The sequence below is a fragment of the Varanus komodoensis genome, unplaced genomic scaffold (assembly GCF_004798865.1).
Source record: "Varanus komodoensis strain SLA01 unplaced genomic scaffold, ASM479886v1 scaffold16, whole genome shotgun sequence".
In the NCBI taxonomy this organism is placed as follows: domain Eukaryota; kingdom Metazoa; phylum Chordata; class Lepidosauria; order Squamata; family Varanidae; genus Varanus; species Varanus komodoensis.
In genome coordinates, this window is record NW_025335468.1 from 4,281,571 (window position 1) to 4,305,851 (window position 24,281).

Here is a 24,281-nt window from a genome sequence, read left to right on the forward strand (position 1 = left end):
CCTCCCTGCAGTGATCGTGCTGGGGGGTGGGGGGAGATGGGTGTGATCGTGGGCGCGCTGGTGGGGAGGCAGGTGTGGGGGGAGGCAGGTGCACGGGGGGAGGCGGGCGCAGGTGTGCTTGGGCAGGGAACATGGATGCAATCGCACCCATCTCCCCCCCAGCACGAAGGCGATTGTGCCCATGCAGGGAAGGCGGGCGCACTCACGATCATCAACCGATGCAGAGTTTGTGATCTGCAGCAAAATTTTTATGAAATTTCTGTTCGCGACCTGATTTGGTCGTGAACTGAGGTGTTCGTGAGCCAAGGTACAACTGTAGTCCTCATTTGGGTTTATTTCCAAAATACAACCAAGTGTAAAAACCAAAATCATATTAAATAAAACAATTTTAAAAATATGTTTTATACTCTATGATTTGAATCCTAAGATGAATTCACTTAGGTAAGTACACAGAAGGAATGTTCTCCATTCCCTTCTCCCCACAGAAACCCTCTAAGACCCCAAAAGGCCTCTCCAGAGAATGAAGGGGGGAAGGCTCCTGAACAGTGTTGGATAGAGCCTAAGGGGAGCCTAAGGGGAGCCTAAGGGGAGCAGGGGGGAAATTTTCCTTCCAGAAATTCCTTAGGATCAAAGCCTATGGGTTTCAATATTTTCCTTTCCAGATGTAAGTATGATTTATATTGGGGGGAAAGCGGGGTAGAAATCTAATAAAGAACAACAACATTTTGGACATCACCCTTGGTTCCTGCTACCATAAATGACAAGAATTAAACTAAAGTTCTCATGACTAAGAAGTTTTATTTCATGTACATAATGACAACGGCTTCTTCATTGTTGAAATTGGAATGGCATTTTTCATCTTGATTAAATTAGTATTCATGCAGGGAAAAGCAATAATCCATCTAATCTCCATGTTTTTCTGTTAATCCAGGTTTCTTCTAGAAAAGGCTTTTATTGTGCAACCGCTTTGATTCAAATACAGAATTCTATGTGGGGTCATAAGGACAGCATCTTCCATTTCTAGCCCTCCTATCTCTTCCTACAAATTATTCTATCTTTGTTCGTATTATTTAAAAATCATTAAAGAGAAAAAGATGGAAGCGCTACACAGTATCTGTTTGTTGGTAGCACTAGCAGCTATTTGTCTCAAAGCACCATCAGTAAAGGACTGTACTTGCCTTTAGAATATCCTTCTAGTATTTTTTCTTCCACTGGTGATGGATTGTATTTAAGGCGGTAATCCTATACCCACAAGTGAGAGTAAGCTCCATTGAACTTCTGATCAAGTACAGAGAAACTGCTTTTGATCATGTCATTTCATTTAGATCATATCTTCTCATTTCTAGAACATTCTTGGTGGTACTTAATACTAGATGAACATCTGCTTCTGCCTGTTTGCTAGTAAAAAAAAAAAAAAAAAAACCAAACTTGCTTTCACATTTATGTTCTCTACCAGTTTGCCCAGTCTGAAGCACTAGTAATTCTGCAGGCTTTTCTTTTCTTTTTAGTTCTGCAGGGTCCTAAAGAAGAATCACTGTGTTTATCTTTTAAAAGCTTTAAGAGTTTCTGTTTAATGTTAAGTTAGGTAAATTTGCTTCAAAATATCAGAACCAATTTTGATACTGTCTAGATTGAAGCTATTTTCTCCTTTGAAATACTGAAAGTTTATGAAATATTTTTTGCTGTTGCTTTATATTCTTGAAAAGAGATATGGACAAATCTGGACAGATATCACTTATCTAAATTGTTTAGATAAGTGATATTTTAAAACTAGTTTTAAAAAGTTGTTCTGCTCAACATACTTTATTTGTAGATACACTTCAAAATAATAGGCTTTTTATCATTCAGGAAAGTCTGAGTCCACAGAGGTGAATTTTATGTAATATTACTGTATCATCTGATTTTCCATTGTCTGACCTAGTGAGACTCTACCAAGTGTATAAAATGTCAATATGTAGGTTCTTCCTAAACTTGTTTGGGGTGCAATCCTATTCATGTTTAGACAGAAAAAGTCTAAATTCCCAGCATTCTCCAGCCAGTCAGGCTAAAAAAGCATAGGATTGATTTATGTTCAAAAGTTTATATTTCTAAGTGTGCACATTGTATCAAGGTTTTGTAGAGCAGGGGCAGGCTAATTAGGTACCAGGATCTTTCAAGATCCAACAACTGGAGTCAAGTGAAAAAAAAGTGGCTCAAGATAGTGGACTTAGACCTGCGGAATAAGATTCCTCCTGATAGCCTAGAAATGTGTTTTCATTGCTATAACTTGGAGCTTTCACAGAGGTCCTTTCACAAACTTCAGTGCTATAACTGCAACTCAGCTTTGCTGATTTCAGTAGCTTGATTTAGGAGGGAAAAGGGCTTTTGTTTTGCTATTGTTGATCTACTGGGAGTTGGACGCCCTTTTGCTCTACTTCAAATTATCTGCGTATCTTTTAGTAGATCTCAATGTGCCTTCTGCTCATCTCTGTTCTATACAAGCTGTTTCTAGTATAGGGCTTAATCTCAGCGGTTGAACACTCATTTCCTGATACACGAAGGAGCCTTTACCACCGCTTTCCTCAGTAACAAGCACTGCAGTCCTATGTGTGCTTACATAGTTAAAGTATGCGTACATATAGCATTTTCAGTGGAGCTTTCCTAGATTTATTATTTAGATAAAATAAAATGTATGCATATGATTGCAACCTGAGAAGGGGAGAAGGAACCAGGAGGGGGTGTCCCCGCCTGCACACACTCTCTCCTCCCAGCATTCCTCCCCACTGCACCCAGAAGATAATGGAAGCCAAGAGGGACATCTTCCATCACCATGGTGCCGGTTTTCCAAATACCGTGCTGATGGTAGTTGCTCTTTTTCATCCGCCCAAGATTAGAGCCTGTAGTGGCAGAGCTAGCTGTATTGGCATCCAACACTAAGGAAAGAGAGGCCATAATCCAAAATCATCTTATATCTGGAGCAAATGGGTTCATGTCACTGGCAGCCAGGTTAGGCCTGTTCTATTATGTGGAAGCATAAGAATGCTATAGAGTTCAGACTGCAATTTAGCTGACTGCAAATGTGTACAAAGATTAAATTATGAACTAGTGAGTGAAAAGGTTTGTTTAACCCATTCTCCTCCAGTGTCGTGCCCTCCAGATTTGGTGGACTACAACTCCCGTCATCTCTAACCAGCATCATGCTCAGAGCTATGCTGATTAGCATGATGGGGCTTGTAATCCAACACATCTAAAGGGCATTAGGCTAGGGGAGGCTGGCTGAAATACTGGTATTCCTAATATAAGCTTCTTTTCTATTTTTTCTTAGCTTTTCATTTTGTTTAAATAACAGATCTGATAAAACAAAGTAGAGTTCCATAAGATGCAACATGATACATAAATGTAGGCAAGAATGGTTTTTAACATTAAGAATTGATTGATGTAACAGTAGTTTCCTGGTGACATCATAGTAAATCTCAGCTGTCTAAAGTTTTTTTTTTCCCCAGAAGAGGTTATCTACAGGGCACTTTCACGAAATTACACTTAAAATGTCATTAAAGGCTCTCCAAGGACTTTTGAAACCGAACTCTGTATACAGCCTCTAGCTTGTGCATACCCACCCTCCCCTCCCCTGCCACTACTTTTCATTTAGTGGTAGTATTAGTGCTTGAATGACTGTTGTTATTTGGGAGTGTGGCACTGAATAATCAAATTGCTGTGGATTTGCAGCAAAAATCAATAGATTAATTTAGGTACTGTGAACCCAGAAGAGAGCAATAGACTTTCAAAGTTATATTTTAGAGCTGAAATATAGAAAAGAGGCTTATGTTGGTATTTCTTTATAATAGATATCTGTGGGGGGTTTTGCAGAATACGTGCTATATTACTGAAGAAATTACTACTTTGTTTCAGGCTTCAGGTTTAGGAAGGGCATTTGGAACAACAGCTGCTGCTGCTGCTGCTGCTACTACATGTGCAGTTCCAGATTTGGTTGGTCCTCATCTGTGATGCTTTGAGGACAAAAGGAGATACTTGGGTAGATATCTCTGTGGATTCAATTTTACTTTATTACATGACCTGCCCTTTTTTCCCACAACTTTACTTTAGGGAGAGAAAGGTGTATTTGTACTGAGAAAGGGGACAACACTTCCCAACAGGCCTACTGCTCTATAAGTGTTAATCTTTCTTTACCCTTTTAATTTCTCATGTGTTCAGTACGTAGAATCTTGTAATGGTAGACAAGTTAAAAAGACCTTCACTTGCTTGTTTGCGTTACCAGCTTAGTCCCTATAAAGCACTTCTTAGGGATGCTTTTGAAGACAGTGTACAAATTTCATTTGGTTCAGGCTGCTGTGGCCAGACATGTGCCTGAGGGCAGCAGGATGGGCCACATTAGATCAACTCCCTTCCATCTTGATGAGTTTCCGATTTGTTTGCAGGTTCAGATCAAGGTGCTGGCCTTCTCCTTTAAATTCTTAAGTGTCTTGGAATCACTGTGTTTCAGAAATAACCTCCTCCACTATGTACCAGCTTGGGCTGTATTCTTAGTATGAGTCCTACTTTGTCATCCCTTAGCCAATAGAGGTGTGGCTAGTGAAGACAAGAGAAATGCCCTTTTCCATTGCGGCACCTAAAATGCAGAACAGGTTCCCAAGAGGTGAAAGATTCCTTAGTAAAAAACATCTTTACCTGCTTTGAAACAGGTTCTTAAGGTGTTCTGTCTATGCATGCTTAGGCAGAAAAAAAAGACCTGCAACTCCTTGGCTGCAATTCCTCAGACAGCCAAAGTTGTGAGTTATAGGGCTGTTGTTCATCTAAATATACAGGTACATAGGATTGTACCCTAAGCCTGTTTGGTAGAGATTTTGGCTCTTTTTATTTAGAGCTTCTAGTGATATTTTTGGCTGCTAATGAGATGGTGTTTTTTAATTAACATCTTGTTTGCTAAGGTTGTTTTTAATTTTGTTGGGATTAATTTGCTCAGTTATTTGTAAGCAGCCTTGAGGTTTTTATCATAGAAGGGAGAGGTATAAATTAAGTAAATACATCATAGGTGTAATCCAGTCAGGATATCTGTAGCTCTCTGAACACAGAGGATTAAGGGCATCCTGTGGGAAGAGTGCAGAGGTGAAGATTGTCTCTGTGTTCCTCTCACCCTGCAAAAATCAGGGAGAGCTGAATTCAGTTGTCTAAGTACTAAATTTCTGAGTGGGAGGGAAGGAGACCGAAGCACCACCAAGATAACTTGTGTCTTGGTGGCCCCTCTCTCTTCCTCTCCTCATGCTCAAAAGCGCTTCTCTGAGGTGGCTCAAATATGCTTGGAGAAGCAGTCAGCTTGGATCTTTCTAGGCAGGCTGCAAGTGCAGGGAGGGGTATCTGAGCACATTTCCACAGCTCCAAAGTCATAGTGGTTTTTTTGATCTCATAAGGGGGAATCTGAAAATCCTATGGCTGTTTAAATGGGATCTAGTGGCCATAAGATTGAGCTGCCAATAAACAAGATGGTTGGAGCCTAGGAGCAATGCTGGATAGCTGAAATTGAAAATATACTTACACAATTTTTAAAAGAAGATCAAGTATTCATGCTTATTTGACAGGGAATCTTTTGGCACCTTACTACTTCACTAGGTCTAAATAACTTCAGATGCTTATCCTCTGCCACATTATATTTCTGTGATCCTACCAGAAATAGTTTTATTATGTGTATTGTTAAACATTTAAAGTATCATCCTACCATTTTTAAATTCATACTAGAAAGACGTGATAAAAGTCAAAACAAGACACAGCTTAGTATGCACCCCGCCTTCTTTTTTTTTTTTCTTCATTTTTGCCTGGGATCAGGTTAGTTGCATTGAGAAGACTATAGTGGCTTTTATATAACACTCTTGCAGGGATGGTACTTCATGCAGCTGTTCTGTATTACTGGTTTTCAATATAAATCACCTTTTAATTGTTCACAGCTACATTTATTATTGCCTCTTCAGTTTTGGAAATAGTTTTCTGTTTACGCTTACTTGTGGTACTGGCCATGAAATACTGTTCTGCTAGCTAATTCTGTTCTACAAGAATTACAAGTAACAGATCAATAATGGGAAGTATAAAATCAGGAGTGTAACTTTGGATATTAAACCACAAATTGATCTGCTTGTCAAACCATAAGTAAGTGTTGCACTAAGACATGTTTCAGAGATGAGAAGACATTTTCTGTGCACCTGCAGTATGTAGAAGTGGTGAGAACTCATTTTATTCCACGTGTGTTGATTAACTGCTTGGGAGCTCTGTCTGGCTATTCACAGTATAAGCACTGTTGGATTTTGTCGTCTTATTACACAACAATAAAGCACTTCTTCCATTCCAAGTAATTCAAAGCTTTTTTTCCCTTGCCACTCATTTGTCAGAAAGGCAAATCTCATTCCTGTTGGTAGTGTTTGTATACCCTTCATAAGGCTTTGTAAGCCCTTTACTTTAATAGATAATCCAAGTTTTCTGGTTTGCCTGACTAATGAAACTTACATTCTAAGCAAACATGTTTAAGATCACAGCTGCAACAAATTAACTGAGTTTGGTGTAGTGGTTAAGAGTGCAGGACTTGGGACTCAGGCCGTCTGGGTTCTAGTCCCCAGTTCGCTATGGAGCTAACTGAGTGACTTTGGACCAGTCACAGACTCTGAGGCCAGTCCACCTCACAGGATTGTTGTTGTGGGAGTAAGATTGAGAACAGCAGGGGGAGAATGATATAAGCCACTTTGAGTTCAGTTTAAGAAAAAAAGTAGGATATAAATCTAATAAATAAATCTTACTAACAGAGCACCTTGAACTGAGTTTGTTGTGCTGGGGCCAGAGGGAGGAGTGAAGTAGCGGATCACTCATCACTCCCAAAGCTCTGCTTGCTTAAGATGGGAGGTGGGGACAACTTTGCTGTGCTTTTCAGCACAATGGATCTTTGTCAATCAAAAATCTTCCTTCTGCTAAAATCAATTTCAGAGGGAATTAGCAGTGCATCTCCAGACTTCTAAACTAATAATAACTGTGCTGGTAGAAGGTTAGGGTTTCTGTGCTTTGGAGCTTTCTGTGGCTATAACAAGGGCACCCTGCCCAGCAGACATCCCCACCTGGTTCTGCCACCTCCTAACACCTGCCTTCCCCTACCATGCCCAACTCCATGGTCAAGATTGACTTCCATTTTTCCTTGAAGAAGGTAAAATCCTGGATACTACATTCCTTTCTAGACTGTAGATTATTTTTCTTCTGAATGATTTAATTATTTCTTGTTCAGTTTTGTAGTATTCGGTTTGGACTGTTTTGTAGTATTCTGTTTGGTTCAGTTTTGTAGTATTTTGTAGTATTCATGTTTGGACTTTTTGACATTATACATAGCTGGCTAACATTTCTTATATATGTTGCATAGCAAGGAATCTGAGGCTGCTTAAATAGTTCTCACTCTTTCCTTTTTATCTTTCTGACAGCCCTTTGAGGTAGGTTAGATGGAGAGTTGTGACAGGCCCAGAGTCATCCATTGAGCTTCATGACCAAGTGGGAACTAAAACCCAAATTTCCTGAGTCCCAAGCCCACTCAGTTAATTTGTTGCTGCTGTGATTTAAAACATGTTTGCTTAGAATTTAAGTTTCATTACAGTCAGGCAGAACAGAAAGGAGTCATGTGTTGAGTGATAACAGAAATCTTTGATGTCATTCTACTCATTTTGGAATAAAGACACCTTCAGCAGTTTGTGAGGAAAATAGATACATTCCAAAAATAAGAGGCTTACTTGCTCTTATCAGGTAAAAAAGAGAAAACAGAGATGGTGACTAAATTGAGTTTGAGTGACACAACCCTCCCCCCCCACACACACACAATAAGCCAGAGTGGGTTGGTTTTTTTGCAGATACCTATGATGTGACTGACAGGCAATCAGGCTCATAGTGGGTACTTCATTCCCTCCCCCTCCCCTCCTGTCCCAGGAGACTGAGAAGGAACAGGCCTCTTCTCTTGCAGCCATGATCAGGGATGCTGCACAAACAGGATCCGTGGCCTTAAATGCAATGAAGTCGATCTCCAGTCTTGGCTGAGGCCATATCAGGGGGGCTGCCTGCTCCCCCGCTGGTGCAGGCAACCTGCTGCATGTGGCCCCAGACAGGCTGGAAGCTGACTTCACTGTGTTTCAGAGCACAAGCTCTGTGGGCACTACAAGGACAAAGGAAGAATTAAAGCATTTATTCTATGTCTCATGATGCAAACAGGGCTTGTGCCCTGCCTGAAACATGATGTGGGGTGCACCCCAGCTCCTGTTTCCTCTGCAGAAGGAGGCAAGGATGCCCAGTCTGGTGGGTATCACTCCGTAGAGCAGGGTAGTGTAGCTGAGTTGATCTCCAGCTCCTGCTTCCTGCTTGTGAGGTCTACTTGCTGATTGGAGGAGATGGAGGTGTCTAATATGCTCTGTGTTGTTGCCTCAAACACTGGACAGCACTGAGTGGATCCCCATCAGTGGCTGGATAGGTCTGCTTCTGAGCTGCCAGCAAGTATGGCTGGGAGCTCCTCCTCAGCAAGATAGCACATGCCCCATTAACAAGTAGGAGTAGATCTTGGTCATCTTTGTCAGAAGCTTAAGAGTAACTCTCAAGCTGCTGGCAAGGTTGTCCTTCCTTGCCAGGGGGGGCATGTGCAGCTGTAGCAAGGGATTGTTGCTGTTCTTTCCCAATGGCTTGCTGATTTTCAGGATTCACCAACAGTGGGCTGTCTTGTTTAGGTCCGGATGACATGACAGCCCACTGTGGGTGACAACAACCTAGTAATTTATACTGTTGTATTTATTGTATTATTGTTGTAAGCCATCCAGAGATGTGTACTGATTGGATGGGTTAAAGTACTCCAGATAAATAAAGCCCATGAGTTCTCAGAGTGGGTTGTTTGGGGGCAGGGGAATACCACCCTCGGTAACCTGGGCTGTGTCTTTATAACACAGTAACCCACCTATGAAAAGAAATCAAGATCAGTTGTTGTGTTGTCCAGACCTGGCCATAATGTTCCAAATTGATAGACCTCTGAATACCATTAATTTCTATGGGGGGTGGGGGAGAGGAAAGTCATTGTTTCATGGCTTACATGTGGGTTCCCTGAGTGCATCTGATTGGCTGCAGATGGAAATGGGTTGCTGGGATAAATTTAACTTTCTTTGGTGAGATCTATCAAGGCTGTTCTATTCTTACTATCAAAGAACAAATTCCTTCTTGGTACTTACTTGGTAGTTTAAAACAAACTGATGCTTTTATTTATCATTGGGATTTTGGAGTGATAAAGCAGTTATGCATGAATAAAACCTTTACGAATGTAGAAAGGTCTTCTAAAAGGAGCAACAGTGAGAGGTGATCTTTAATCATAAGCTTAAAATGCTGATGTCTCATGTATCGTGAAGCCAAATGTGAGATTCCTGGTGTTTGTACTGTAGGTATCTATATCACTTTTCAGTGTCACTATAAGATTTTAGTACAGCCCTGGATACAAAAAAACTAACTTTGCTTTAATGTTGCATGAAATAAGAACTGGAGCTTGAGTTGTTGTGTTTTCAGCATTTAGAGCACTCTGAGATGGAGCTAAACTGGAAGTTAGCCCGAATCACGAGGCCGAGTTCTGCAACAGTTCGGGTCACAGATTTGGGTTGGCAAAGTCTGAATCCCAGTCCATTGATTAAAGATGATGAAGAACTACTTGTGGATGAATATCTTTCTCCCAATAAGCTAGTGAGTAGATGCCATTTTATTGCATCAATAATGAGAACTCTAGAACATTAATAGCCCTATTAATCTTACTAGTCAACATTGCATTATGACAGTATGGCTGTGTTCACATGTAACACCATGCCGTACTGTGAACTTACTATACAGTGTGGTTTCTTTTCTTGGATCCTGGTTTCAGACAGTCACATGGTTTCCACATTTCTCCATCTTTCCTCCTAATGTCAGCTGGCATCCTAGAAACCCTCAAAGCTGAAGATCAGTCCCAGGGTACGATGATCCTGCTTGCGTTACCCGTCTCTCACTCATTGGCTCACACACTCCCTTAGGCATGGCTTCAGTCTGTTGCTCTTAGTTGTTGCTGCTGCTCGGAAGAAGCAACTGCCTACTGCTCACTGTTGCTCTGGAGTAGCACTACTGTAGCCCTTCTCTGTGCTGCCACACTCTGCATGTGCCAACATGCAAGCATACCCAGCCACACCCACACCTCTTTCCCCACCTCTCCCTCACTGCAGGTGTGTCTCTGCCTCCACTGTATTCACTGGAAGGGGCCACCTCCCCCCAGTAGCCAGGCATATGGGGGGCAGCAGCGCAGGCACCTGTGCCAGGGACTGAGGTGGTGTGTCCTGCTGGGAAGAAATTTCCAAAGAAGTGCAGCTTTCGCGGAAGGAGAATGCTGGCTCTAACAGTAGAGCAAGGACATATTTATTTCAAAGCATCGTTTTGGCCAGGGAGGAGGGCCCTGCACAGCCGTCCCCAAGGATGCTGCTGCTGGGGACAGCATGGCACGATGCCCGGCTGCCACCAAGGTTCCAAAGCTGCATGTGGGCATTGGGAGGGCAGCACCCAGGCATAAAAGAAAAGGAGGGCAGAGTGGCCAATCACAGCATGGCCGCAGCTGCCTCAGTAGTTGCTAGGTAGACTTGAATGGGAGAGTGCAAGCTGGAGTGTCTGCTGCTGCTGCGTTTGCTCTTGCTAAAACCTCCCTGGCAGAAAGGTAGAAACCACATGGAAATGGGGTTCGGACGCAAAGGTGAAGTATGGAAGCCATAGAACAAGCCGTCGCTTCTCTCTGTGGTTCTGTGGAGACCATCTTTACCACATTTCACTACTCTTGTTGGATTCACATAGTCATGGTGGTTTCGACCATGACTTTTCATTACATGTGAACCCACCTTATATCAGGTAGATTCCAATCAGATGTGGCTACTGAAGGATGCTTTAGTGCTTCTGGCCATTTTTCAGCCATTTTTGTATACCACTTGACCAAAATGTGTGCTACTTCAATACACACAGTTAACCTTTAAGAACTTTTGTACAATACATTGATTTATTAAATATTACAAAAGTTAAAATTGTATTTTAACATTACAAATATAATTAACATTCCTGAATGAGAGGCAGAGATTTACCTTAGTATATGGGTCATATAGTTTTGGCATAGAAAATGATTGTACATTTCATGCTAGTAAGGGTCATTAAACTTGGTATGGTCAACTTGAAATGTCAGTGCAGTTCTTCAGATATCTCAGGCACTGTTTTTTGAAGCTTGCTAGTTGCTGGTGTGAATTGCTTTTGGACCTTCCACTGAGTTGAAGTCTCTCCCTCATTCCCCTTCCCTTGCCCACAGGGAAGTCAGTTACAATATAGTAGATTGGATCCTGCTTCAAGGAATATAGACAACATCCCTTGAGCACAGTTTCACTGAGAACTGTCCTGCCAATAGAAGAACTAGGGATGTTCACTGATTCTCCTCAGCTTTCCAGAGCAAATTTTCAGGGACTGCTGGGGGAGGGAAAATTTGGCAAGATAGCATCTCCCCATTCAGCAAGTGGAAAAGCTTCTCTGGAGGAAAAGTCTCCCAGTCTCAGAAAGCATCCCTTCTACCAACAGGAGATTTCCCCCTGCTGTTTTATACATATACAGCAAAGCTGTGCATATTTGTTGATATTTGATTTATGTTTGTGTTGATATAACAGCGCTGTAGCCTCTTGGATGAGAATGAGGCTGGGTTCCCTTGTGGTTATTTCATTTTTACATTGCAGTATGCATTATTTACTTGGTTACTAATTAAGGGCTGAGAAAGGCCTGAGGTACACTGGAAATGGCTCCCTTCTGTTGGCAGAGGCATAGCAAGAGGACAGACTGCATTTAGATGGGAATTAGCATAGGTGGGAAACAGGCAGCCTCAAGCATAGTACACAGCACACAGCAATCTCTGTGGGAAAAGAACTTCAGCAAGGCTGCATTTGCACTTTTCCTCTCTGTATGGCAGTTAAAGAAAAAATGCTTGCTACTTTGATTTTAAATAAAATTGGGTGATTGTTACTGTGTATAGGCTGGACTTCTTTTTTGGGTGAGGTGGGGTGGGGGGAGACATGCATCCATCAGTGAAAAGCTGGTGCTGTTTGACTAAAGAGCCATTGAAAAATTTTGACAGATGCAAAGGTGTGGTAGAGAGAAATATCTTCTCTAAGCTAGCAATTACTCTTTGAATGAAAGAACTTTTCTGTGAAAATCTGGGGCACAAGACTATCAGGATAGCTCTGTCCTATCAGCCTCTTCTGAAAGGTATAGCAGATTAACAAAAGGCCTGTTGGATTTCATTTGTTACTGGATTCTTCTATTTTAGACTAAAGATTGGAGATTAGATGTTTAAATTCCCTGTTGCATTTAAAAACAAAAATATTTTATTATAGCTATAAAGCTAGCTAAACATTTGAAACATGCTAGTTTTATATGTATCGACAGTACTGAAACCTTTGGTCCGCTATCGACAGACTGAAGTGGTGCATTCAAGCAAGAGCTGTGTCTGATCAGCCTTCCTCTTCACTGGTTTTAGCTGTGATTCAAACTCTTCAAGGTTCCCTGCGTCAAAAAACCTGCCGTAATGCAATAATTGCAGCTGACAGTTACATTATTCTCTGCCAAATATGGACTTTCATTTCACTGTTGGAACAGATTCTTCCTCCCCCCACCTTCTTTTAAGATACAACATTGTCAAGGAAACACTAACTATGTTTGCAACACACTTTCATAACAAGCCTGATGTGTCTATTATCTAACCTCTGGTTGTTCAGGTTGCAGCAGCTGCTTCCATATGGTTATTTCCTTTAGCTTTTTCAACTTTATAAATAGTACTGGTGTTGAAACAATGGATTACAAACAAATGTTCATTATGTCTTCTTAGTGCTTAGATCCCCTTAATGGTTCAGTGGCTGGAAATAATTTTCTCCTCAGCACATTTACATGATCATTCTTAATGGTTTTGATAATCTGGGAGCTGTTTGTCTTGCTTCTTAGACTTGCAAAAAGAGCAGTCTTTTCAAATTGCTGCTATGTGCACCTGACTACTTCCGTTAGCACATAAGGTCCAGATCCTGTTTATCCTTGGGTACAATAGTGTGGATATTTGTTTCCTGCAGTGAAGAGTCTTTTTAATCTCCATGGTGCAGTGAATGTTTTGACTCAGCAAATTTTGCAGGAGATCGATTGTAATTCATGTAGTAAAATCCTTCTTCCATAAATCAGTGCCCAAGCCCGTCTTAATCCCATTTAAATAAGGCCATTGTTAGTATTATTTGATATCAGTTACTGAATTGAAAAGGTATAATCCAAGTGACCAGAAAAGCTTGAAAGATTAGTTCAAAATTAACTGAAATATTCAGCAGTCCCCACACTTTGCCTTTCCCCCCACCCACCAGGAAATACCTACAAATTCTTGCCATCTGATTTCGCTCCTGTCTCTCCTGGCCCCCTGCACTGCAGCTGTCTTTTTTGCTTTCATTTCCTATCTTAGTCACTTGTGAAAATGGAAGATGGTGCTAGTATGTGGCATTGTTTTAAAGTTTATTTAATTTAGGACCAATCTTTTGGCCTTATAAGCCACCTGTCCCACGCAGCTAAGAAATATAAATATACCAAAATATTCTGCTAAATGTAGGTACACATTTAGCAATGTGGTGTCTTGATGAAGAGTGTTAGATTGGGTCTCAGGAGATCTGGGTTTTAGCCCCTACTCAACCATGAAGTCCACTGGGTGACTTTGGGCCAGTCAAAGGCTCTCAGTCCAACCTATCTCAAAGAAGAGGAGAAACAGAGGAGGAGAACCTTGTAAGCCACCATGAGTTCCTTGCAAGAGGAAGAAAGAAGAAGGAAAATAATGCAATGTAATAATAATACTAAATTTGTAAGCAATCCCTTGTGCATTTTTCCTTTAAAACTGTGGCTCTCCCAATATTGTGGGTATCAAACTCCCATCAGCCCTATATATGATGTTCAGAGATTCTGGGATGCTGTGGTTCTCTCAGCTTTTCCACCACAGCTTTAAAAACAAATTTCTAGTCCTCATGGTTTTGGATATAATCTTAAAAGTTAAAGACTGGGATCTGGGGCTACTAATTAAGGATCCAGTGTCAGAATCTTTTAACACTTATTTATTTATTTATTTATTTATTTATTTATTTATTTATTTATTGCCTTTATATCCTGCCCTTTACTATGTCTCAGGACAGTCTCTTCACAGCTTACTGTCACTCTCCATGAAACTCCATCCCAGCACCCCTTCCTTGATTTATTTCCTGCTATTAGATTTAAGTTATTAGTACAAAGTTTTTTAAAGTTAGGTTTTGAAGTAACGGTTGTTTCTGAATAATTAGTATGGATACTAGATAGGTGATGTGCACTTAACTGTGTTATGTGATCATCTGTGGGGAAAAATAAAGTTGGCATGTCCTGTATCTACCGTTTATATCTTCAGTGAGTCACTTCCTCTCTCTTTTTTGGTAGAGTCTCACTTTTGAATAGTAAAGATAAATTAATTTGGGGTGGGGGCTGTACAGCCCTAGTGATCAGGAGCAACACATGCTGACAACTGATAAAATTTAAGGAAAGAAGTTGCAGGGTGAGAGGTGTCATTGATTAGCCTCTATTTGCTTAGCTTGACATAAGCAATCTGAGAGTCGCAATGTGAGAGCAATCTGTTAGTGCAGCTGAGAGTCAAAAAATACTGAGCAGCTTCAGGGAGGGAAGAACAAAAAATCAAAATAGCCTAAAAGCTGACTGATATGTGTTATAACAGAAATAGTTCATGGTTGGTAATGCAGAAACTCTTCAAACATGTAGTTGCATTTGTTCTTTCAGTATCAGGTTCAGCAAAGTAAACAGAACTTTGCCTGGATTTTAAAGTCCATTGACATCTTTTGCTGAAAGATGAAAATGGAAACACTTGCTGTGAAAAGGTTTCAAGTATCAGTAATGCAGTTTTATAGCTGCTTTGTCTTACACTGCCTATCTTTAAGTGTGTTTTTGGACAAAAGCTGTAAATGCCAGAGCCAGGAAGGGCTAACATCTACAACTGGATTTAAGTTTCACAGCTGAGGTTTCCGTGTGCAGCCAACTTAATCTGCTAAGGTGATCTTCACTTCTTTTTCCTGCTCTTTTCCACCCTACCTGCAAAACATTTGTGTGTTTTCTATAGTTAGCTGTTCTGGCTTGCACAGGTCCATTTCTTGTGGCTGTTACTAGACTTTTGAACATGTCTGGTTTAGACTTATATTCTTTCTAAATCACCTTTTCCTAACCTGTTGCCTTCCAGATATGTTTGACTGCAATTCCCATCATTCTTAGTAAGCATGGCTGTGCTAGCTGGAATCTTTGCTGGTTGCAATCCAGTAAAACACTGGTGCTGAGATGTACTGAAGAGCTGTTTATTGTGTAACATAAATTGGCAATGTGAAAAACAACTTAGGCCAGGGATGGGCAGAAATTAAATCTCCAAATGTTTTGGACTTCAACTCTCACCATTCCTGACCATTAACAATGCTGGCAGGACCTTCTGGGTGTAAAGTCCCAAACATCCGGAGCTCTACTTTGTGGCTACTCCTGGCTTAGGCTACCATTTTATTCCTATTTAACTGGGAATAAGTTCCATTGAACGTAGTGGGTCTTGCTTCTGAGCATACATGCATAGGAGAGTGCTGTCAAAAGGCAAGTGCATAATGTTAACTCAGCTCTGTATATGGCTGATGGTCTGGGATAAAATAAATTACTGATGTCACAATGTAAGCATTTGGCTAGGGAATGTGTAAAAACAGTTAGAAAATGTTCTGGCATTTCTGTAAATTCAAATATAATTTAAAAATGCAAGGCCTGGTATCTCCTTGCAGGTATCAGGGTTATTAACAGCTTCTTCAAAAAACAAAAGCTGTTGGTAAGAAGCTAAGAATGGTTGAACTCTAAAGGACCAGCAATGTGGATTCATATCTAAAAATGCTTAATGGTCCCTATGTATCCAGACAGCTTGTTTTGGAGATTTGGAGCAATATATACCCACACCTGCCTTGATATTGATTTTTACTCTGCTTTTCTTGCAATAAAATGGTGCTCAGCATGGGTTACAATCACAAATAAAATTTGAAAGCAAGAACAATACAAGAAAAAGCATAATACTAACATAGCTGTGCAGATGAAAGTATCTTGTCTTGGGAAAGGAACATTGCAACCCTCCCTCCTTTCCCCCTCAACTTGTGTTACTGCTATTAATTATAGGTCAGTGATCACTGCTGCATTTTTTCCAAAATTATTATCATTAACAACTATTATTGGAGAAATAGATTAGCTTTTTAACTATCTTTGCATACATTGTCACTCAGTAGATGACTATTCTTAAGTCTAATCACATCCGGCTTTGTTCTCTCAGTGCTGGATTGAACAAGGTGGACAGGGATAGAACAGATTATAAATCTCAGGTGAGTAATGTGGGTATCCTACTAGATCTATCAATATTTTTGGAGAATCAACTAGTGCCCAAAGTTGGAAGCACTTTTTGCCAATTGCCTCTGGTCTATTAACTTTCCCTTGCCTAAAAGGGATCTAGCAACCATATCCTATACTTCTGAAAACTTTAGGATTGACTACTGCAATGTACTTTCTGTTGGAGATGCCCCTGAGGAACTTCTGTTATAAAATGCTGTATTTTCTCTCCTGCCAAGCATGGGAATGTCTAAGTGGGAAGAGAGGGTTCTTCCAGTCCCCCGTCCTCAGCATCAGTTGTGTTTTGAGAGATGAGTCAGTGTTCATGATGTGTGCACTTATGCCTCCTGTGCTTCTGCTAAGCAGATTGTTGCATGCTTGATCAGAACTTCCAGTCACACAAATAGAAATGTGTGTACATCACCGAAACTGAAAGCTCTTTTAAACCACTTAAATCTCACTCCTGTCCACTCTTAACTTTTTGTTGCTTTCACTTCTAGAGCTCTAGATTGTATTTAGAGATTATCTTTCTTGCTTATTTTAAGGTAGAAGTGCATGTTATATGCAATTCTATGATTGGTATTTGGGCCTTCTTAAATACATGGTGCAGTCTCTCAGGTTCTCATAGGAAATAAAAGATTGGTAGGAAAGAGGGTACTTAATTCTTTCCTCATCATGCTTACCTGCTCTTACTCCCACTGGAGAAGATAAAATGCAGGTAGTCCTCAGGTTAAGAATGAGTTAAGTTCCTGAGAACATCCTTAAGTCAAATTTGTATGTAAGTTGGATCACATGAGTGAGTCAAATGTTCGTCTTAGCATATGCATAAATTTAAATGTTCTATGCATATAAACAAGAAACACTTCCATATTCACCAAAACATCTTAAACACAATACAGCATTGTAATAATGATAATAATACAGTAATAATAAAATAACTACAGGTACTGACCTGTATGCATTTGTACATGAGTGTAGGTATACAGTATTGTAAAAAACAAACAGTTCATAAAACAGTTTAGAGCACTCTTGAGGTAACATTAAGCCTAACATTAACTGATGCTGATGGAGGTGGAGCTCATGCTAGAGAGTCAGGGTTTGATTGTGCTGCTGGAGTGGGTAGGTGGTTTAACAGTGGAGTCTAGGGTCAGGACACCATGGAACAAAAAGCTGTTGATACTGTATCTCTAAGGAACTAAGCAGCCACTGAAGATGTGAAATGTTTTATGTTGTTCCCTAGAGATATTCATGACTTTTTTCTAGAGATAATCATACAGGGTTTATGGCAGTCCACGTATTCTTAAGTACAGGTTGTTCATAACCCAAGAACTACCTGTACAAGTGACTAATTTTTCCTCAGATGTGATAATAGCAGTAACGGGGCATTTCCATAAGAACAACTGCACAGGACTGAGGGGCATGTTTCTCTATCTCACTGAAAAAAAATCTTGAAGAAAAATTATAGAACTACATTTATTACAAAATGTTGGTCTTGGGAGAGCATACTCACTCTCTGAGCTAATCAAAAGGCGTTATCCCAGCTTCCATGTTGTATTTTTAAATCTAGCAGAATTGCATGTAGACTTATTCCATTGTGGTGCTTTCAGAGTTATGGAACTTTTCCTGCCTTGACAACTTTCTTTATTTTTACTGGCAAACAATGACTTGTAGGCACACAGTGTTCTTGCTCCTAAAAGTAGAAATGACAGATCAAGGAAGAGTGTAGTTGCCCTCAATTCATAGATGAAAAGTTCTAACATTTCCTTGTGAGGTGTGCAGATTTATTCTATGGAACAAGATGCCGCCCTGCCTTTTTTTTACAATTAAGTATACAGTTGCTGGATCCATGTGGAGTCCAAAAGCAGGGTTGAATTGAAAACCACATTGTTAATTTTTATTTATGTATTTATTTATTTATTTTTGGCCTGACTTAAAGCAATCTGGGTCACCCAATATATTTTTTTGTGAAAGGCCAATGCTCTTTCATACTGAATTGGACCCCAAACTAGTTTATTGTTGTTGTTACACTGCATGCATCCTCACCACAACCCTGTGATGTAGGTTATACTGAGAGTCAATGACCGACCCAAAGTCACCCGGTGGGCTTCATGGTTGAGTGGGCACTGGAACCTGGATCTCCCATGTCCCCAGTCTCACAGTCTCACCACCACACCTCACTGGTTTTCCCACAGTGGCTCATTTCTGCCACACCTAGATTTTCTTGCTGCAGCAAAACAGTTGGAAGTCAGCGCTGATAGCATTTGCATTAGGAAATCTCCAGGTCGAATGGAACATATTTCTTGTATGATGTCATGCTGTCTCCTTGTGCGTTAGTGGAATCATGGGAAAGAGTTGCATGATCCAGCAGTGTGCAGCTGTCAAGATATTCTTCTTATTTTACGATAGACAAGTATAACTTCAAGCAACTTGGAGAACCATGTGATTTTAGCAGCTTCTTAGGAAGAGCCAGATTACCACATTGTTTATGTGTCTCCTGTCCCTGATGAAAACTGTTGGACTGGGCATTTTAAAGGACATTATTAATTAAGAGGGAAAGAGCACTGGTACCTTTGCTGACTGGTTTTCTGGAACATAAACATACATAGATCACCACCTAAAAGACTTTCCTTATATAACAAAGAATAATTCTGATCAATTCCTACTAACTCTTGTAGCATCTAGCATAATTGAAGTTATCCAGTATTTGCCCAATTACACAAGGATTGAGTTTTGTCCATGCAAGGAACAGATTTGGCATATGCTGAGTAAATGTTAGGATGTACTGGGCTTCTGGTGAACTCTGATTTATCAGGATTAAGCAGGTGTGCTGCTACATGCAGTCCAATCTCTCCCACTTGGCTCTTCCTGAAAGCAGGAGCAGTTAAATCACAGATTCTCTGCCATGGTTTAATATGATATTCAGATGAAGGATTCAGTCTTGGTTTATGCCAAACAATCCAGACTGGGTTCAGATAACACAATAATTCACACTCAAGGGTTGAGTATCAGTTCAGTGTGGTTTGTTGTTGAACTGTGAGTTATTGTTGAATTGTGAGTTATTTAGTTGTCCAAAGCCAAACATCCTAATAAACTGTGGTTTGTTAATAACAAATAGCCCACAGAGTGACTGGGTTTAAATGATCACTGGGGAAAACAAAGTCACAGTGGTTTCTTTCCCCTTCCTCCTGACAGTTCACAGCTTACCTTGCCATCTGTGCCAGACAAGGTACCTGGTGGGTTGTAGTGTTCTGAAGTGGTTTGGAAGCTTCTTCCCACACTGTTCACCTCTGCGTGTTGGGACAACACAGCAACTGTCACACTATGAGGGTAATTGGGAAATCACACAGTGCGCAACTGGCACATATGAGGGTGGGGAAAAGAAGCCCCTGTGGCTTTTTCTTCTCTAGTGATCCTGTAGACCTGGCCACTAGGTTTGCTTAACGTGAAACGTCACTGTGAATCCCACAGAGATTCAGTATCTCAATTTTAGTATTGCCAATTACTGGTCAACACTGGGAAATTTAACCTTTAGCCAAACAGCATTGCTATTGATCAGCTGTGTTTTTCAAAATTCTGTTTGGTATTGCTGCATACATTCATCCTGAGGTGGTTTACCACTACTGCTGAAATGGACTGCTATACAGAGATTTGGTGTAAGGAACTAGAACTTAAAACCAAGTGCTGGGCCTTCTGAGAACCCTTGACAAAGGGATGAATTATGAGCAGAATGCAAATGTCTTCATGGAATACCATGAGAAAAATATGCAGATTTCTTACCTACCCTTTGCTTGTTGTTACAGAGAGCACTGACAGGACTAGATGATCTGCAGCAAGTGAGGGCCCTAGAGATGCGTGTTGACACAAGAGAGAACACCCTGGGAAACTTTGGTGAGAAAATGTTGCTTTGCACTGAAACTCTCCTAGCTGAACAAAAGTCTCTTAAGTGATGGAAACTTCCTACATGGAGTAGTTTCCTTTCTTGTTCTGGGCACATTTGCATGCAATGACAACCCACCCTGGCAATGTGCCACTGGGGGAAGATGTGTGAACAACTTGTGGTGTGCCCAATAGGTGATTGGATTCACTCTGGGTTGTTGGCCTCTTCTCCTCACTGACGCTTCTCGTGGGCATCCCAGGGGACACTGGAAGGATCAAGTTGTTTCCCCAGGCCTACTGTAATTATAAGCTCTTCAGGGCTGCTATGGCTTTTTTGCCCTTTAAAAATGCAACTGTAATCGTATAACTGAGGGTAAATTTAAAATAATAATCAGGGGCAAAACATAATTAACAAAATATTTGGCTACCATAGGCAGCCTCTCAAAGGTGCCATTGGGGGACTTTGAAGGGACTGTCCATAGCTGTTGAAACAGAGATTGTGAAAGCTGGCTTGGAAGGGGCTTTAGCAATCTCCAGAAAAGAAGTTTAAAGTGCAAAATAGCTGTGGTGACTGCAACAGGGAGGAGAGAAGGCCAGTGCCAGCTGCCCACCAAGTGCTTCTTCAGCACTTTTTGGGTGTCTGGCATTGGCAGATGCAAGGGCATGTTTGGTAAAAGCAGCAAAGTGTTCTTACTGCTTTCACTGAGAGTCAGTAGCTGATTCTTTGTACCCACAATGGGATTAGTTTTCCAGGTTTGGATAACTTGACAATCCATCATGGGTACAACAACCCCTAAAATAAGTCATGGGTTGTCAGAATGGCTTGTTGCCCTCAAACAAACCTTCCTGTGGGCAGTGGTCCGGGTTACAACATAACAAACCATTGTGAGTAGCAATCTATTGGATTAACATGCCACGCAAACCAAGTCCCTCAGTGTATGTGTGTTTGTCCTAATTTCTGGATGCTGACATATCAGGAATTATATTCAAATCAAGTTTGAATGAGTGTATGGGAGAAGGAGGCATATCCTACTCTATGCTTCTACTGCCATTGCCTTTATCTAGTCAAATGTAGTAATTCTGGACACATTCTCCCTTTTATTTCTTTCTCAAGTGTGAAGCAGAAGGAGAGAGGGAGATTAATCAGTCAAAAACATAATGAAATGGATTACTTGACCAGGTGTAGCATTGTACTGTGACAGTACGGAAACCAGAAATACGGTACTCATGAAAACAAGTAAAAATGTGTGTGGGAAATCCTGTCTTAAGAGTATGAAGCTCTAGACTGTGCAATGTTCATAGAGGACACAGTGCTTCAAGAAGTGAAGTGAGATTATGTGGATAAACCTGCACAGAAACAGAGATCAGAAGGATAAATGATCAAACATAGGCTGGATACAGAAAGCAATCTTTGAGAGTCTGAAAGTTGATTGAGAGAGTTTTTGCTTTCTGTGTTACTAATTTTGACCTGCATTTTGTCTGATCAATTGTGTGTGAGTTTTGAAATACAAAACCTTTTTAAATCAGAGGTGAAAGCTGTATGAATATGCACACTTAAACCTCCTTTGTGAAAAAAATTGCTTCAGTAGAAACAGATGTTGAACACAGGGAGATGTTATCAACCATAATTTTTAAAATGTCAGTTACTAGTGGTGTAAAATATAGTCTGGCAGTCTGTGATCACTCTCAGGCCAGCCCTGTCTTAGTTTGAGTTCTTCTTGTGGCATGTCAAAGCAAATAAATTACACCACAGGAGTCAACTGAATATTATGGGAACAAATATATACGCTGTAGTATTAACACAACTGAAATTAGAAGTCTGAAAGTGTCACACGGACTAGTATGTTAGCCTGTAAATTATTCTTTCTTACCTTTCCTTCCAGGTACTTACCTTCCTAATCTAAAGCAATTGAAACTGAATAACAGTGTGCTTACTTCTGTGAGGTAAGGAGTTCTCTCTCAAATAGTAAAGTCCAAATTACCTTTTCACTCTCCTCTTCCTCCTCCTGCTCCTCTTTTTCCATCTTGCACATTTGAAAAATAGCCTTATCACCCCACAGAGGCTGACTTGGATCTTCATCTTCTGAACAGTGGGAAAGCTTTTTGGAGATCTATTGTTCTTTTATATGGTACAAGGTGCAAAGTAAGCATTGGAAACAGGATTGGGGAATACATGGCACTCCAGACCTTAGACAGCAATGCCTGTCACTCATCACTCACCATCGCCTATGCTGGTTAAGACTGATGGGAATTGGCAGCCACACAATCCCCATTCCTGACTTAAAATGTGAAATTTTTGTTACGTGATTTATCACTTAAATGTAGCCTGTGGAAACACAGGAAGTTAATGCATGATCCTTGGGACAGACATGCCAAAACTCTTCCTTCCAGAGGGAGAGCCTTGTTAGTCAGATGACCTTACTGCAAAGATGCATAATTTCTGTATTTTACAATGGTGAGTCCAGTAGGGTTTAGATTTCTGTATACACGTGGGGGAAAAAAACCCTCCCAGGCTGTAGTCCTCTTTTTAAAATGATTATCTTTTTTTTCTTTTTTCATTTATAATTTTTTCCTCTCCAGAATGAAGAACTTCTAGCAAAGGTTATATGGGCAAGGAATGCCAAATTCACCAAACTGGAGAAAAGGAATAATAATGCATGGGTTATTATTGAGAGAAAAAAGGAAAGAAAGTGTACTGTGGAAAATCCACACAGACAGCCTTTGGTTTCTGAAATGTTAATTCACCCTGCTTCTATTTCCTCAGAGTTTCTGCAAAGCCTTTGAGAGATATGATGAATATGCTCTTTTGTTAATTTAAAATAATGGCTATCTCTTTCCTGCTTCTGCCAGGATCTGTTTTGGTGCTGCACTGCTAGCTCATAACCATGGAGATATTATTAATTTTATTTCTTTATTGTCCAGTAGATGAAGCTCTATGGACAGTTTACAACTGAGTCTCCTGAAAATGAATGAGGTGCAGATAAGATTCCAAGAGTTTTGCCTTCTCCTGTTAGTTGTATTATTCAGTATAACAATGCAAGGCAGTGCTTTTCATGTGTTTCTGAAAGTTGGCAGACACAGAGGAACTTTTAGAAGCCCCATCACGCCTCCTTTGAGATAACTTATCTTTCTGTGTGTTTGTGAAATGAAATGGTAGGAAGTGCGAAAAGGGGAAGAACTAGAACTGGGCAGCTTTCCTAGGTCGAAATGGTAACAGCAGCTGCTCAAGGCAGTGGTGGCTTCCTAGGATAGATTCATGTCAATGTTGTGCACTCTACTTTGCCATATGGAAAGAGTAACCCAGTAACAGCGACGCAGGGTTTAGCTTGTTTTTGCTGGTGATAGTTTATTTAACTTGAGTCTCACTTCGTCAGTCATAAAATTTTCTCAAAGAGACATACAAAAGATAATATAAAACAGCCTAAAATTACTCAAACAGTAAACCAACATACAAAGGTATAGCCTGGCTAAGGGCAGAATAGTTAAAACTGTTTTTGGCACCAACACTGCCACATTTGCTACATGTCAAATCAAAATTCTGGAGTGGGATTAGTAGTATAATTTTAAAAATTAATGTATTGTGATGTATTCTATACCCCTTGTTTTCAATCTTTTGTAGTAGCCTGTGTCATGGATGCTGTTTCTACTGTAAGTTTCTGAATGTTGAGTTATTTCCATTCCTAATGGACCCATAGCTGTGTTCTCCAAAGAACAAGTCAATTAATTTTCATTGGGTGGTCTTAGCATTGCTCTGAGAATGCCAGGAGATGTGCTGCTATTGGCTGCTTCTTGTATTACTCCTTTAGGGTGCAGTTCTATGATTCCCAGACAGCATCTGAGAGGCCCTAAAACATTATGAATTCTCAGATCTGAGGTCAGAGACAGTTCCTGCAAAAAATACCCTGTCAATTGAAAATGCTGGGCAAAAATACAGGGAGGCAAAG

At 40.5% G+C, this 24,281-nt stretch overlaps 1 protein-coding gene across 1 annotated transcript in view; it reads left to right on the plus strand.

Moving 5' to 3' along the window:
* Positions 1-9,561: 9,561 nt before the first annotated feature.
* Positions 9,562-24,281, plus strand: part of LRRC56 (leucine rich repeat containing 56) — a 42,105-nt gene continuing 27,385 nt past the window's right edge. The window contains 3 exon segments of the mRNA XM_044426071.1: positions 9,562-9,714; positions 20,262-20,349; positions 22,221-22,281. Coding sequence (XP_044282006.1) covers positions 9,562-9,714; positions 20,262-20,349; positions 22,221-22,281 — 302 coding nt within the window.